This window comes from Xiphophorus hellerii, chromosome 20 (genome assembly GCF_003331165.1).
Source record: "Xiphophorus hellerii strain 12219 chromosome 20, Xiphophorus_hellerii-4.1, whole genome shotgun sequence".
NCBI lineage: Eukaryota > Metazoa > Chordata > Actinopteri > Cyprinodontiformes > Poeciliidae > Xiphophorus > Xiphophorus hellerii.
This window is the reverse complement of record NC_045691.1, coordinates 12,145,044-12,162,934: the sequence shown is the minus strand read 5'-3', so window position 1 is coordinate 12,162,934 and position 17,891 is coordinate 12,145,044. Positions and strand designations below refer to the sequence as shown.

The following is a 17,891-nucleotide window of genomic DNA, read 5'->3' as shown; positions in this document are numbered from 1 at the left end:
TTTCTCTGCTTTTCTTTTACCCAAACTTTTGATTGTCTTTCCAGACAGACTTCATTCCTAAACAGCTGCAGATCTTCTCTATCCTCATGTTTTTCTGTCTCCTCAGACCAGCTTAGAATTGTTTTTTAATGTTTTATTTTGGTGGGGTTTTTTTCCCTTCCAAGCAAAGGATCCCCTGTCTCTGGCTCTGGTGCTCACTCACAATATCCCTCATGCCATGTGTTTTCTTTTCTTATCCACTCTGAAAAATATGTGCCCTTAATGCATCACTTTGAAGCATACACATCTGTTAGCATAGACTCTTCAAAATGTCAAAATATAGTTTAACATACAGAGCTCCTGATTACCAAAATCAATTCCTGTAAAAATGTGTACAATTATTTTTAAAACATTATCTTGTGTTGCGGTAGTGTATTTTTTTTATTAAAATTTTAATTGAAGTACATTTATTCTACGTGCGAAATAAATCTCTAGTTATAAAATAATAGTTTTTAATAAAATCCTTATGCAGTTTCTGCAAAATAAACTTTTTTAACTAATTATGCTGAAAATTGATCAGAGCACCTAAGAACTTGTAATTAGTGATTCGGCATTTATGTTCCTGTTACCGTACATAAATATATTGCCTTTGGCACCCTTGCGATTCCAGCCAAAGCAGAAAGTGTGTCGATCTTTATAAATCTGGAAAATGCCACAAGAAAAAGGCATTTTGGCTACTCTTGTCTATATAAACTGTCAAAGCAATATTTTAAAAGTATAAAGCAAACAAGATTAGACAAGTGACATAAAAAACTGGCACCTAGGAACGAACACAGCCAGCATCTCTACAAAAAATCCATTAAAGTAAGAGTTGCCAAACTTTTTAACTTATGATCTACAAAATTACAGTGGAAGAAGCTTGTAAGCTTAACTACTCGTTGAATTAAAAGTTTTTCATCCAAAGCCAACTAAACAGTGGTAACAGGGACAGTAAAACAACATTTGCAAGTATTATGTTGACCAATATTTTGTTTTTATCTGAATGCTGGTGCTGTTTTTTATCTTGTGTACCATTTGTGGTATAAGCGTTTCATCATTATCATTATGTTATTTTGTTACATATGTAACAACATCTCGCCTGTTCAAACCTTAAAATTGTAAAATAACATCTACAGTTTAACTAGTCAGTCTACAACAATGCTAAACCAAAACACTACTCGTCTTTTTCTGCCTCTACCCTATGAATAGGTAATTGTCAGTTTAGTGACATTTTGCCTTCAATCCCAGTGCTACAAAGGGTTTGAGATCCAACCACAAGATCTCAAAAGTAAAACAGCTATATTATTCCTCCCACAAGACTTACAGCCTGAGATGAAATGTTTGTGCTCAACAATCTGCCAAAACATGACTAGAAATACACAAAATTACAAGTTTTGCAAATTCAAGTCAGTTCATAAAAAAGGCAAGATATGATTTATTTTGCCAATAAACCATCCAATAAACATATTGGGTGGTTTATTGTTCAAGACTGAAATAAAATGGCTCAGTTTATTTTTTTATGAATTTAGCACAAATTTAGATCTTTTAGCTTCCAGTGATCCACTTGCTCAACACTCATCTCTTGTAAATCAATTATCAAGCTCACTGAGTTACAAAGCTTTTCAGGTGATAACCTCCGTTGTCCTTGGGACCCTCAGCATCAGCCTCACTGCATTCTCAGGAGACACCAGCTGCTCCTGGCTCCAATAAAGTGTGGTGGGTCAAACGTCAAAGCTCAAAGGTTGCAACCTTGTAAAGAGCTGAGGTCTCTTGATGATGCAACTAAATTGTCATCTGCTACTCACAAATGGCTTTTGGTGGAATCTTACTGTCTGATGGGACAGGTGAAAGCCTGAACAGGTCAAACTGCAGGGCCCGTCCGTGGGTCTGACTGGGAAAATCTAGGCTGTTCCAGAAGGCCATCTGCCACTCTCGGAGGAAGGAATCCAGAAATTGAGCATATGAAGCAGTCAGATGTTTTTGCTATTATAATTAAAACTGAAAATTAGAAGAATTTCTCTAATGGTCAACCAGTTGTTTATGCAATGTTTTAAAGCCAGGGTATTACATCCAAATGTCACCCATGTTTTGGTTGTGCAATTTTTTTTAGTGAAATAGCAAATTGAAGTTGCACAAGTTGAGATTAGTCACACAGAGCATGACTGGGATTGTGTTTTGTATGCTGACATTTGTTATGAATTGGTGCTGTATAAATAAAACTGAATTGAATTGAATTGAATTGAATTGAATTGAATTGAATTGAATTGAATTGAATTGAATTGAATTGAATCTGTCTCAGCTCATTTTCATGAATTATCTCTGTATCAGTGCAGTGTGGCATGGAGGGTATCAGTGTGTTGCTCTGTTCAAGCAGCAACGTTCAACTGAACGTCAATGTTGGGACTGGTGTCTCTGATCTTCTTCTGGATAACAATCCAAAGTTTCCCCATGTGGTTTAAGTTCTTAAAATAAACTATGGTCTATTTTAATTAGCCTTTTCATTAAAACAGCTATTAGTACTTTTGTCAGTGGAGTACTGGCCCTGTTTGTAAATGAAATGATTATCTCCATGAGGCTTGTCAGAAAATTCAAACCTTCCTGAACTGTGCTAACTTAAACTGGATAAAACACAATTGACAAATGCAGATGTCTTACTTGCAAAGTGATTGTTGTACTGGACCTTAAGCAAGTTGGAATTGTATTTCCCTTCAGAATTGGGTACCTTGATTCCCCAATGAAATTGAAAATATACTGTACATCTGAAAAGATTATTGTGGGTTTAATTACATTGAACACTATGTACTTTCAATCCTTTTTTTGTCTTTGCTCAGTTAAGGCTTCTGACGTTCATGACACAAATACATTTGTACCCCATTGCTAGGATACTTCTGTAACTTCAGAGTCCCCCACAAACTCTTGAATGCACTTTGATGCATAACCGTTTCATCACTGCTCTCATCTACTTGCTTGTGCACCATTTTTGGCCACCTTTTTCCTTCCACTTAACTTTCCAATGATAAGTTAGAATACACCTCTATGGGAGGACTCTGTCAGTTAGGAATAAACCTTTATGGCTTGATCATATGTGGTATTCAAAATTACTGAATATACTGAAATTTGGGTTTGTGATTGTATTTATTTATTTATCTATTATAATTTTTTTATATTTTTTATTTATTTTTAAGACGTGTATTGGGGTTTTGAGTGTGAGCGCTAACATTACAACAGAATGGTACTTTTCAGAGCAAAATACTTTTTGTGATAGGTTTACAGTAAGCTTCATGTGCAAAACTTTACTTACTAGTCAGGCTAGGCACCTGTATCACTAAATGCCAAAGAAGTGCCGCAATTTACAGGAACCAAACCACGCTAGCATTCTCCCGATGAGTAAGGTGAAGGTGAGACTGGATTCAAACAGGAAAAGAGTAAAAAAAAAAGTTTGCGTCTTTTTCGGGCTCCTGTCCACACGTGAGGAAAGGAGTGGTCTATAAGTGGGATAATGGAAACTGGGAGACCGACTGGGAGGGAAAAATAAGGGGGAGTCAAATTTCAGCCTGACAGGGGGTTAAAGGGGGCCGGTCTGGTATTTTGGAATATACGAAGATTCATTGAAGACAACGGGGACATAAAACTACAGCGTCTGGCCTGGAGCGGTCGGTGCTGAGTTTGTGCTGCAGGTCCGGGTCCTGCCGCTGGATTCCCCCCCCTCATCGATTATCATCCGGGAAGGGTAAAAGTCGAATGATCCGTTTTTTGTAACTGGGACATAACACACTAAAAATTACTGAGAGAAGCCTTCGCACCCTTCTCTCTCCCTGCTGCATGTCTAATATTTAGACATGTTGAGCTTTATGGATTCCAGGACTGTACTGCTTCTTGTAGCATCCCAAGTTTGTCTATTAGCCGTTGTGAGATGTCAACTGGAAGATGACCGTAAGTGACTGAAATGTATAACTTTGTCATAATGTTGCAAGTGAAGTTTTCCTTTGATGCAAGATTATGAAATAATTTGCTTTTATGGTGATTTGATGTGGTCATTGCACATTCACGCAAGGGAAATATCAAATTTTTATTGAGCAAAAATAAAATAGAAGGTTGTAGGGTTTAAAGTGCAAAGATGATACAGAATATTTGTTGCCTATAAAATCCACAGGTGCTTGCTCAAAAGGCTGATGGAGATCTTTGCAACTTCTTTGCAAATCTTGCCTCTTTGGATGCTCTTTCTAAGTTCATGCTGTTATTCTACCTGATAAAAGTTGTATTAGTATTAGCCTTTAGTTTTAAGACAGAATAATAAATATGAGGGATACATTGGACTTCCTTGTAACCCTGAAGCTTTTTCCTATCACCCTGGCTGTTCTTTCTGGAAGTTGAACTGCCTGACACCTGCGGGTGCTTTAGGGGCCTTGACAGACTATCCTTTAAAACTGCAGATTCACTTAATAAAGAGGGGGAAAGGGGCAGAAAAAACTGAAAAGTGGTCAGGCTCAAGGGCCTTTGGTAAAATGTGTTCACATTCCATCGCTGTCAGAGGGCATTCAGGCGAATCCTGGCATGTTGAGGCAAAAAGGTGGTAGTGTCACTAAAAATACTCTTAAAAACACTTATAGAATTGTGAACTTGTTGACCTTTCTGAAATTAGAGCAATATAATTTTCATTATTAAATAATTCCTAATATTTCCCAATTTAGATAAAGGTGAAGTGGAATTAACCTGCATCATTGTCTAATTTTAGCACTCACAAGAGATGTTAAAGGCCACAACAGGGCAGGAATACCATTTTTTGTGATTTTAGTTCTTCTATTTGAAAGATTAAGCTGTGACAGTGAGAGAGAGAGAAAGAGAGAGATTGGGCCAGAAGGGAATAGCGCTGACTGGAAAAAATATAAGAGAGGCACATCAGGTCTGAATTCTGAGAAGTAAATTATTTTTTTCTGCACAAGTAGAAAAAAAGGTCTGAATCTTTAAAGCAAATAAAAGGTGTATTTTCTCAGAGGAAAGGGGAGAAAAGAAAGAAGGTAGCTGTGCCAAAGTCATTTGAAGTGTCAAATTACCCTCTCAGGGAAATAAGAGTCTTGATATAATGCAAGCCTTCTTCTCTAGCTGGAGGAGAAATCTTTCTAGAAGAAATAGTAAAGAGGTCATATTTTGATGTTTCAGTCATGAATGTCAAATGCATAAAAGTCAAAAAGTTACATTAAACTTTTAAAAAGATGAAACTTTTATGACATTAGGAAACACCTGGATTTCTATTTCAAGTGTTCATTTTAGTCCCATAAAAATTACCCTCGGGACCCAATTCTTTTCTATTTATATTACATAATAAGAAACCCGTTAAATTTCAACTTTCAAGTATATGGAGGAGGACTGGTATTAATGTATCCCATATCAGGATAATCATTCATATGTGAGCCAATGGAAGGGCAGGTGCAGGCTTCGATAGTATCTGCCCCTGTAAAATTAAACATCAAAACCTCAAGGAATGCACATGAAAGCCACCATTTTCTTCCCTCTAATGTGTTTGAACTGGCATCTGACGCAGCCACGGCCTGCGTATGGGGGTTGAAATGCTCCCCATGTTTATACAAGCCAATAGTTGGTCAATTGTCCACTGGGTCCCCTTTCCAGAAAGACCCCATTCATTGCTGCTGTGGTCTGTTAGGTTAGCTAGACTTAAGCATTGCTAAAAGGTAAATACAGCTACTGTTCTTGTTCCTTCACCTCTTATCCTCTCTTACCAGTTCATACCTTTAGGCCTATCTTTTGCTGCGTTTGTTGCCTCTAACCCGTCTGCACAAGTTCATTGACTCCAGTCAGATCATTTCTCTCAGCAGGTGTTCCTGCCAGTCTCTACCATTCTGGAAAATGTGCCTGTTCTGTCTGTTGTCAGATTTACTTTATTTAATCAGATTTGTATCATGTGCAGTAACTGCTTGTTAAAACATTCATAATATTCCTCTGTGTTCTCCTTGGCAGGTTGTGGTCTAAAAGCAAACTTTTTCTTTTCCTGTATTCAAAGTCGTTCTCTTATGCAGTTAATGTGGGTGCTTCCCACAATGTAGACTAGCTCTATTTTTAGCTTGTTAAGCCTTCAGCTACTAGTGCTACTCACGTTATTTATTGGAGGTTTCCTGCAACTATTGCTCAGGCTAAATTGAAGTCTGTGGTTTTACACCGCCACCTTGTGGCTACTGTAAAGGTTGCATGCATTCCCTTAATGACCCAACAAAGAATTGGTAAAAAGGAATTTCTCAATTATATAAGACTGGAGATGGAACAGCCATTCTTCAAATTTATTGATCAAGTTAGAAACTGAGATTAATTCATTTCTGCCTTAATACAGGGTAAATGTAAAAAAAAAAAATATTATTAAATTTTTCTCCATACTTTCATAGGCTCAACTTCCAGAGTTCTTAGTCCATATTGGCACATTCTTAAGGTTTAAATATAAGTTAATTATGGATGGATGGAACTTTTAGACAACAGAAAAGAGAATCTAGAAATATGCCACATTTGATCATTTAAACAGTTTAGGAGTGCTGCTACCGTATTTTCCGGACTATAGAGCGCACCTCACTATAAGCCGCAGCCACAAAGGTTTTTTTTTTAAAAACTGGAAACGTACATATATAAGCCGCACCCGGATACAAGTTGCATGGTTCAAAACGTGGGAAAAAAGTAGCAGCTTATAATCCAAAAAATATGGTAATAATCATTGAAAATTAGCTTCTTTTTTAAAAAAACAGCAGGCATATGTTCTTCATTAAGCATGTTATAATATTTGCTTTATACCTCATGTTGACTTTAAATCTCAAATTGCACTATATAAACTCGAATACAAAACAACTAATTGCAATTTTGGAGATTTGATGACTCATCAGCTGAGAGTTCAAATCTTTATATCAATGCTGCATTCGAATTTTCTTGATGAAAAGGAATCAATATTAGTGGCATAATTCTCTGATGGTTAACATGCACATATTTCAGGGTATGTTTGCTGATTAAGTTAATGAGATAAATTTACCATATACCACTTCAGTGAATTACGTGTTTAAATTAATAATACAAAGTATTTTTGCATTGAACTATCTCCTTAAGGTCTTTAATTATCACTGTAGAGGAGTGATTGTAGAAAGAAACATTATATTTTGTGATTTTTCACTTAATGCCAGCTGTTATTATGGGTTAATCTCCTTCTTCCCTCCTACCTGCATCCTCCTCTTTGTGCCCCTTGACTGGGATCTCAAACACAGAGGAGGATGCTTCTGCCTGTAGACACGAAGGACAACTTTATAACGACAAGGACATATGGAAACCAGAGCCTTGTCGCATCTGTGTGTGTGATACGGGAACGGTTCTGTGTGATGACATTGTCTGCGAGGAGCTAAGAGACTGCCCCAAACCTGAAATCCCATTTGGAGAGTGTTGCCCCATCTGCCCTGCTGACCAGCCACCACCTTTTGGTTGTAATTTATTTATCTTACATCTCTCATAAATAAATTACTGTATGGGATCATGCTGTTTGTTTTGGAGGGATGAGAATAAAAGAACACCTGGAATATTTGGTGTTATAGTAAATTTGAATGCACTTTTCTGTCCCCAAGGCAAACAGATGATGAGAAAAAGCAGTGACACCCAGACACGGTTTCAATGAAAAGCTTAATCTGGCCGTTGTTTTTCCATAGCTGGTGCACCTTGGCCTCGTCTTGTTTAAATATGCTCCTTCCCTGAGTATCATGAAAACATGTGGTAGTGATTAAGGAAATACCTCAGTGAAGCGGCCACGGCCTCACATTTCTGCTCTATATCCTCTCTGTGGATTTCTGCAGATCTGATGGCAAGAAAATAGCCCGACTCTCTACTGAGAGTAAAGAGTATATGAAGGAGGCCATTCAGACCGCTCGCCTCCAAAGTGCCATGGCTTCCTGATAAACAAAGGCCTCAGTGTCCCAACACCAATGGCCAGCTTTGGAAATGTAAATAAAATCGGCTGAGGAGCATCAGTGAAACCAGAGGTGTCACTGTTTGCAATGCATGCTTGTGGGTTTAGATGCTAGAAAAACATTACACATTTAAAGGCAAAAATAGTTGCTTTTGTAACAAAGAATAATTCATCATCAGCATAAATAGAAATAAGGCTGGTTACCAAAATTGAATGATTATTTGATGCATTCATATGGAAAATTTCTTCTAAAAGGAGTCAAAGGTTCCATAACTCGACTGACGATGGGATTGCCCCAGATCAGATTTGAAATTAAGTCAAAATAATTTTACTGAATATGAAAACATAACCAGCATTATTTAAAACTAAGCACATTTTAAGCTTTGGTGTAACTAACTATTGCAAAAAATTTGCAGTAAAATACTAAAATCCTTACGTAAAATGCTACAAATTTAAGCCCTTCTTGTTGAAACATGTGCTCTGCAGAAGCTTGTTTCTGCTGCTTCCATTAAATGCACCTGTTTTGCTTTAACTTTAGGCTTTTGTGAGATGGTGAGACAATCAACACTTGTTCTTGCCTAATGGGCTTTTTTGTGTAAACACTATGATTTGGTGGTGGTCTTTCGAATAGTTTCTGTGTTTGATCCATGTACTCCTTTATTCTGCTGTGGAATGCTATTTTGATCTTATGGGTTTATGGTGCGATCTGTTCACTAACTGTGATCTATTTCCATCTCAAACTTGGATGAACACCTAACAGGAGGAACAGGAGCCAAGGTGAGACACAAAATAACTGTGTTTCGGATCATGACTGTGTCTGTGAAGTTGAGCCTCTGTTTTTCCCTGATTGATAGGCAGGAAGAACTAGTCAGTTTAAGGATTTAGATATGTGTTTGATGTAAATGAGTGTTGCCAGATGAGTAATAGGTATTTCCTGTACACACTGTGCCACACTTATATACTCAACAGCAAACATGGGTCTTATTTAACACTCTTAATGAAAAGAATTCAGATTTCTCTTCAAAATGTGGTCACACATAGTATTTAAGCCACAATAATCATTGTGTTTCTGCCATACTTTTCTTTCATCAGGGTCAGAAGGGTGAACCCGGAGACATTACAGATGTAAGTTGATATCGCACAATATTACAATTTTAGCTTTTGATTTGGAAAAGCTGACTTTAGAAGATACAGTTCTTACATAAAACACTGGTAGTGTAGGAAAAAAGATACATATAGTATATGTGAATATACTGTAATTGTTTATAGGGGTAGTAAAATCTATTTTTGAGTTTTACATCATTCTATAATATTATTCCTTCATCCAAAAATACCTGGAGTATTGCCTTGATTCTTTCATGCATGTTTGAGAAATCCTTTAATTTCCCGTGGCGACCATTGAGCTGTGTAAAACACCTGGGTGGACTGAGCACCGCCTTTGAGACGCAACTCCCCCTTGGAGCTGCAGTTTCCGAGCTTCCAAGCTCCTTCCTCACAGAGCACCCCTCCCCCGCTCCTTCAGACTAGCCAGCAGTAATTAGTAAACTCCTGGGTGGAACTGCGCATCAGCTGAAATCATTATACAAGCTACTTCTCAGTGCTAGTAAAAACCATGAATTTTTAATAGAGGAGCAATGTTGTGATGACATCCTGTAGGCGGAGTTTCAGAAAGAGCAGAAGTTTTTAAAGAGACAGAGGCCCAATTTTCAGATGTTAAATTATTAAGTCACATTTTTTAAAGTCATATTTGATAAATTTTTATAACAATTGAAGATTATATATATATATATATATATACTCAAAAAGAGTATGAATCAGCACATTAAGCCTCAACAAACATAATATCAGTTGTAGTCAGGAAGAGCCTAAGTTGGTCCTTTTATTTTGATTAGTATGTTTATCTTCCTCAGGCGTTTAATCCTAAAAGAAACGGGTGTAAAACCAACCACTGGAAACGCATTAGAATGAAATGCAAATGCCCAACTACCCTTAAATTAACTTTAAGCTTTAAATTAGCTTTCTGGGTGTGACTTTCAAAACTGTGGTAGTAATTTAACAGTAAGTTGTAAAGTAGCTTGTAAAAAAGCCCAAAAAAACAGACGAGACAAGAAGAGGACAGTTTGTGTGTTCACAAACACACAAACTGTGTGTGTTTGTTTAAATATATCATTTAAATTGATATATTTAAATTTCCTTATTAATGATATTAATGAATTCCACAATAAAAGGCAAACATGAAATATAGATGGTATCCAAAATGAAAGGGAGGCGTACTGAAGTACTTGAATGTACTTCAGTACATTCAAGTTCCTACCAGACGAGAGAGTAAAGTCCTCACTGCTGCTGATGCACCTGGAAGTGTTTTGTGCCTCAGTTCATAGCAGGAAATAAAAGGCCATTGTTTACTGTATGTTTCTCCTTACGCTTTGCCTGAAGAAATAAGCAATTAGCTAGTCTACTTTTGATTGGGGAAAGATAATGTTTTTGCTTGGTTCTTGAAAGAGAATATATCCAGTAAGTGCAAACCTTCTGCAGAACCAGTTAAATTAAAGTTGTTATTTATATGAAATATATATTTGTTTAATGATTTTTTTTTTCTAATATAGGTTGTAGGACCAAGAGGACCATCCGGCCCCATGGTATCTAACTTTCCTCCATTTAATTGCTTAAAAATAACAGGCTTTTGACTCAGTCATGTAGAGTCTAGAAATATATAGCATTTGTTTTAGTAGTTTATCAAAGTCTAGATCAGCAGGGCTGTACTCCCTCCTAATTAAATATCTAAAATTCCTGAAATGAGTTGATTTTAATATCTTACACTCACTTAGAACACAATGTTTCCAATAAAACTACTTTTTTTGTATGTTCTTTTCTATCAGTAAGTGCATGCGCACACCTGCATATGTTTCATGGACAGATGTCACTCCAGGTGAACTCTGGGAGTTTCAGAACAAGAAACTCATTAGGAAAAAAACAGAAAAGTGTTCTTTCCTATCTTATTTACTTACTTACTTGACACATTTAAGTTTGAGGTTTACGTATTTAAAGCTTGACCACTGAAGAAATATTTGGAGTGAATATAAAAAATTTTGTTTTTAGAATCGTCTGTCAAAATAGGTGGAAAATTTAACAAAATATTGAAAAGTTTTGAATTTCAAAAAAACATCTGGCAACCCTGAGATTGAAATAATAATTTAGTTCAAGTTTCCTCTCTGTAACACCATCAAAGTTTAAATTCAGCAGCCTGCTTCTTTCACCTGTATGGAAATAAATCCTAACCTCATTTACTTCCATCATGTTCATCCAGGGCCCACCAGGAGAGCAAGGACCCCGAGGACCAAGAGGAGAAAAAGGAGAGAAAGTTGGTTTCTTATACATTAAAATAAGAAAATCTCCCAGAAACTTAAAAAAAAAACCTATACTCCTTTCCTGCTCTGTTAATGAGTACAGTATGTCTGATTGAATTTGATAGCTGTGGCTCCTGGAGGGTGTGCGTGTGTGTGTATGCGTGTATATGTTATAGCTTGCAGATAATAGTAGCCTTTCACTGAGCACTACACTCTAACTAGTCATGTGTCGTTTCCATTAGGCCCTGTGGTCTGGGTTGTTTAACAGATGCAAGACTGTTGGGAGACTCATAATGTAAACGTTTGCTTCTCTCGGCGGCCTCCCAGTCGCTTGGTGTGGGAAATCTGCATCTGCTTTGATCGCCTCATTAATGTAACAAGGCGGATGTGATAGTAGGCTGCAGGCGTGTAGTTTATGTCATGTAGTTATCTTGTTTATGCAGATCTAAACATGAGCTAGATTTAATTTTGGCGAGCAGAAGGTCTGCAGCCTTTTTAGATATTCAGTACATTTTTTGTTTTGGATTAGCTTGCTAGGTGATTTGTCACTACATGCACAGAGGTATGCAGGGTTGGCCTGAGAAATCACAAGCATGCAACACAACCTGTAATGAAAGTGCTTTAAATGGATGTCTAAACCAGAAATGTTTTGTTTTGTTGCAGTCTGAATGGCATATTTCACTCTGTATTCCTCATTGTTGGAGTCAGATTACTTCATGATAAGCTGAGCTGATGGGCTTCTGTCAACTGATAGCTAACTAATACTGTCCCTATTGTTTTACTTTCTGCCAGTGGTTATGAAAATATGAATTGCTCCTGAGCTCAGAGATTGGCACAGAAACTTAAAAATGAATGAAACTTTGGTCATAAAAACTGTTCTTTTAGACTCTTTCCCCTTACATAAGAAGCTAAAGACAATATTATAATTTCTATCCATAATACCATAAATATGAGAATATGGATGTTTACTAGCTAACCAAATAAAACTTTCTTTATGCAAACATTTCTTCTTATTCCTATTATTTGCATTGTTAATCATTTCATTTATTCTTAAAGCTTATATTTTTTGATAAACTTCTAGTTTATTTTTTATTAGAAAATGGTTTTATGAACACATTTGACTATATTTTGTTCTTTTCTAACTATTTTTTAGGTTTATTTTAACTCGTTCTGTCTTCTTCAGGGGACCCCTGGTCCTCGTGGCAGAGATGGTGAACCATGGAACCCCTGGAAACCCTGGACCCCCTGGGCCTCCAGGACCTAATGGTCCCCCTGGACTTGGTGGAGTAAGTATCTCATGTTTTGGTTACAACATAAAGGAGCTCAACACATATTCAAGGCTGACAGTAGAGTCAGGCTAGTGACTGGCTAGAATTAGGAGAAAAAGGGGGTAAAGAACAGCAGAAAATAGTCCAAAAAGGACAAAAGATGTGTGAAACTGCAGGAGAGGGGAGGGGGCAGAGATACAACGGCATGGATGCTGAGAGAGAATGGACAAATGCCTCTCATTCTTTGCAGGAGAAAGGACAGAGGGGAGGCTGAAGGGGGGGTGATGTGCTGAGATAGACCTAAGAAGCTTTTTCAGTAGAGGGGTGAGAAGAGTCTTTGTGAAAAAAGTTCACATGCCCTCTGTCTCTCCTTTGTCTGCATCGTGATTCACATGATACCCAGAGGCTCACGATCTCTTAGAAGCTGATTCCCACTGCGGCCAAAGTGATGCAAAAAGCTTCAGTTCAGTAAAGAAACAGATTGTGCCAACAAAGATAATTAGATTTAGAAAAAGTTAAAGCGTACCTTTAAGTTAGGTGGGTCATTAACAGACATAAACCATTACGAATGCTTAATAACAATCCTTTCATCTGCCTTACTGCAACTGTTTAATTGTTATGTGCACTCCTAAACCCTGGAAACACATTTTAAACTATTTCCAGACCAACAGACAGATAGATAGAGGTGTCTTTTTATCATCTTTGAAACACTCTGCTTTGCTGTTTTGCATGAAAAGTCCTGTGGAAATAATATTTTATTGACAGATTGGTCGTTTGTGGTCTGTTTTTTTTTTTTTTTGCCTGCTCCAGAACTTTGCTGCTCAGATGGCCGGTGGTTTTGATGAGAAGGCCGGAGGTGCACAGATGGGGGTGATGCAAGGACCAATGGTGAGAAAGAGGCCACACAGACACGGCCATGCTCTGCCATGTGATGCTAAAACAAATCCAGGGAAATATTCTGAGTCTCATTCAAACCTGGGGACAAGAATAATCTCCATATTAGGGTGAAAAGTTTATCTCAGTTCAAACTATTGTAGAAAAACATCAACTATTGTCTTGGTTTTTCTATTGTAAGATGAAGTTGAATAGTAAACAAGTCATACGTTTTAAAGACTTTGTTGAGAAACACATCATGTTTATGTAATGTGTTCACAGTGGGAGTAAGATTTGGGTACTTTCCTGACTATGATCCCAAAATGTCAATCTTTTGATCAGTGAGTCACTTTTGCTTTGGCACTTAGTGATCAGGTGGTGGAGAAGCATTGTTAATCAGCCAGTCGCTTCAGTTAGTGAAAGAAATGGGTTGAGTTTGCAGGCAAATTACAAGTGATGAGAGGCAATCCCACACACCTGAATGTTGCTGTATCAGCAAGAAGACTTGTGTTAGTTTCTTTTTTCCCCCATAAGACAGTTCTTTTCAACACATTCCAGTTCAAATGGGTTCATCAGAGAAAATACCTGTAACCTAGTCCTGTATAGTCCAGTCCAGGGACCTTCTGTAAAACGTCAGGTCAACAAAATAAACATCTCCACTTCTCTGTGTGAGCGAAACATCCATATCTGGTTGTTGCCATTCGTGAGTTAGCTCAGTATTAGCATCAGTCTGAGTGATTAGTTGAATCCTCCAGTAGGAAGCCCTTCTGGCTCTTTTTGGACTCTATTGACACCCTTTCAGCAGCATTATATTTTCCTGAGAAGTCATTTTTATGTAAAAAATAATCACAGACAACATGTTTTATTTTTTGGAAACAACCATGGTTGACAAAAGAAGAATAACTTCAGCAGCTTTTAAAGCAACCATTTGCTAGCACTTCAGTCAACACAGTTATGAAAATTATGCTTACAAGTAATTTTTGGGAATGGGAAAATCAATATAAACCATGTTGTTGTGATTTAGTTAGTTGTTGTAAGACTTTACTACCAACCATGACAAGTAAAAACAGGGAAAACTAAGCAAACAGTTTTCTGTCAGTCTTAAAACATTTTCACCTTAAGATTCCTTTGATGAGAAATTACATCTTGGAGTCCAATGCATCTTTATCATTATCTGACTTAGACTTAGACTTAGACTTGTACTTTATTGATCCTTTGGGAAGACTCCCTCAGGAAATTGAAGTCAGAAGTCAGATCTATGTCAGATTGAAATTCAGTAAAGAGCAGGAATAATTTGGGTATCAGATTAAGAAGTAAAAGTGACACATTTATCCACTGGTGTTGATCAAACAGCACAAATCCTGATTCCTGCTGGAAAATTAGGGTTTCAGAAGGAGTAAAGGATGGGTGATTACTGAAACAGCTATTGATCATCATTATATTTCAAACTCACAATAAGCGACTGCTGGTATTCTTGAAATGGACTGAGGAGCTCTCTGGAAGCTATTTAAGGATCCAGTTCGGCAGAATTTCAGCCCAGCTGGGGTCTGTGGCAGGAGGGAGGGAGAGAGAGTGGGAGTGACTGGAGTGGATCATATCCCCACTTTTCACTTTGCTGGTCCTGATGCTCTCACCACATGTCTGTCTGACAGATCTCTACTATTCTCTGTCCTTGTGAAGCCGGCTCACATTTGCGTTGGCAGTTTTTCAGCTCCCTGGAGGGACGGCAGCTGACCTGGCCTGATGCTTTATGGAGCCCTTAATCATTTACTTCAACATCAATCCTGCATATATACATGCCAAACACTCTAGTAGTATTTTTACTGAAATGCAGACACTTAAACACATATTCAGACATCCTGAGCATAAAAAGCCCCATTGATAAGCTTCTGCTCACTCCGGTTTGGGCTTCCCATTCCCACTGAAAGGTGACTTTCATTCACGTCCAAGGACCACTGTACAGTTCTGTGACATTTACTGTGGCCAGGTTCCAAAATTTTTGATTGAGGAAGCATAAGTACAGCACTAATGAAGGGGGACATGCTGTCATGAAGGAGAATGACTGTCTGAAGTAAGAGTTGGGGGGGGGCGAGGTTGTTATTTTTATAATTAACATTATAGTGGGAACTATTTTAGCACAAAGTTGCTGCTGTCTTCCATTTCTTTCATTATGGATTTCTCTTTTGTTTATCAGACAGAAAAGCAATTAGGAACGTCACACATTACCCCCTCAGAGCATAATTGCTGACCAGTGATGCATGAAGTTAACGTAAAAATTATTTTGGCGTGTGAATCCAGGCAGAAATTCTCACTGAGCAGATTAAGCTTCAGTCTGACAAAGCTGAGCTTCTGCTGGATACCTTAACCCTCAGATTTTAACCCAGATTCTCTTTAAATCAGACAAATGTGGTGGGATGGTTTGTTTCTCCTCTTTTGGAAGATCAGAAGCACATCTAATGGGCTTTAAACATATAGAAACTCACTACAAGTAGAAACAAAGCTAAAAAAGGATCTGGGTATGAGCTTAAAAGCTAAAAAGAAGGATTGGAATGAAGAGAAAGTATTAATGCCACTGAGGAATTTTTAACGATTTATGGCTTTGACAGGTAGAGCTGTTGAGTATTATGTTGCTTTGGGGCGAAGCAAGTGATGAGCCTCTAAAGCTGCGAGTGATTCAAGTGGATATGTTGGTTATATTTCCCTCCTAACATATTCAAACAGAAACAAGAGAATAAATCTAATTGTTTTCCAGTGAAAATCATGTTTTTATATCGTACCTGTTTTGCTGACTCCTGCTTGATGTTGCTTCTCTGGTTTCCTTCTCTGTCCCTCAGGGCCCCATGGGACCCAGAGGACCACCTGGGCCCTCAGGATCACCTGTAAGTACCTGCTTTACGCTGAACACACCACCCAAGCTGGGAGTGACCATGTATACTGATTAACACAGCATACTCATGCTACGGTCTTATATTTGTAAAAGTGCATGCTGCATTGCATGCGCTCTTTATGATCCACCTCAAACAGCTGTACTGACCTTCATATTACCACAGAGTTTTCAGACTGCAGGGAGGATAGCATATCACAAGCTGGCAGACATCTTTTAAATGAGACTGTGGGCTTTTTTTCCGGCACCTTAGAAGACTTTCGTCTCCCAGCTGCAGCCTGCGGGGCTTTTTCCTGTGCCACATCCCAGACAGATTGCTGAACACCTGACAATTTACCTTTCATACTGCCCAGTGGGCTTACAACACTCCGCCCTCCAGACACACACATGCACACAAACACACCCTTCCTCTTTCCACTACAACCAGACTTTAGCGCTTTCAGCCCTTCCTGCCAGCTTGCAGACAGCGCCACCTGCCCCGCCTCTGTCCTTTGGTTTAATTACAGTGATAAGTTCAGATTCAGAGACGTTTGTCAACTTAACATATGATGCACATACATGGTAGAGTCTTATGAAAGGCATGACTTCTTTTTTCACTGGAAACAGCGAAAAAGAGAATATCGTTAAAAACTATATTAGCTATTGTTATTTAATGCTTTTTGTCATAAAAATGTGAGAAAAATGGGGAAAAAAACCTGATGCCTTGATTTTCAGAAGCCTGACAGAACAACGTATGAATAGTTGTTGATTTTTGTCATATTTCTGCTTTTTAAAAAATCAACAATTAACAGCAGTTGTGTTTGTGAGTGAAACAGATCTTAGTCGTATCCGATTACCTTTCGCCTCCCTCATCTTCTCAGGGCCCACAAGGTTTCCAAGGCAGCCCAGGAGAGGCTGGAGAGCCTGGACAATCTGTAAGTACCCTGCTGTGAAATGTTCCTTCTCTTGGAAAAGCTCTGCAGGATTTGATACTTTAATATTAGCCTCTGTTATAACCTTCTCTCTGCTTTTTTACTGCCTTTATAGGCAGATTGTTTTAGGGTTTTTTGCTATTTCTTGTTCATGGCATTCACATTTCTTAAGAAATTGATCTAAACTAAATAAGTCATTCTGAGGCTCCTTGTTGTTCCAAATGTGAAAAAAGTATAATAAGCCTCTAAAGTCAGCATTTATGTTTGGGAAGTGCAGTTCATCTGACTGTGTCACTTGTCTGACCTGTGTTCAGACTCCCAAAGCTAATGGAAAGCAGTGCAGTTTCCTGTCTGTGCTACATTTCTTGACAACTCCTATCTAATTTTTTTGTGCCCATCTAGTTGCTACATTTTAATGTCTCAGATTATCTTCAGTGCTCCATTAGGTCTCAGATTCTGTGACACAAACATGTCACCCCACTGGGAAACGTTTGGCAGTCTCTTTTCTTTCTGTCTTGGTTTCTTTTAACAGTGAACAAGCTTGTTTTTCTCCAGTAAGAATATAGTTTTTAGGTGTTATTGTTTTCTCTTCTTTTCTTCTGGAGTCAATCACTACCCCAAAACTCCCTAAGCTCATGTTATCCATCT

General features: G+C 38.0%; 1 protein-coding gene across 1 annotated transcript in view; it reads left to right on the top strand.

Annotated features, from left to right (window-relative positions):
* The first annotated feature begins 3,632 nt into the window (after positions 1 to 3,632).
* Positions 3,633 to 17,891, top strand: part of col2a1b (collagen, type II, alpha 1b) — a 53,216-nt gene continuing 38,957 nt past the window's right edge. The window contains 11 exon segments of the mRNA XM_032548879.1: positions 3,633 to 3,951; positions 7,272 to 7,481; positions 8,721 to 8,737; positions 9,053 to 9,085; positions 10,567 to 10,599; positions 11,268 to 11,321; positions 12,491 to 12,526; positions 12,528 to 12,593; positions 13,386 to 13,463; positions 16,283 to 16,327; positions 17,193 to 17,246. Of these exon segments, the coding sequence (XP_032404770.1) occupies positions 3,858 to 3,951; positions 7,272 to 7,481; positions 8,721 to 8,737; positions 9,053 to 9,085; positions 10,567 to 10,599; positions 11,268 to 11,321; positions 12,491 to 12,526; positions 12,528 to 12,593; positions 13,386 to 13,463; positions 16,283 to 16,327; positions 17,193 to 17,246 (720 nt within the window). The 5' untranslated portion in view covers positions 3,633 to 3,857.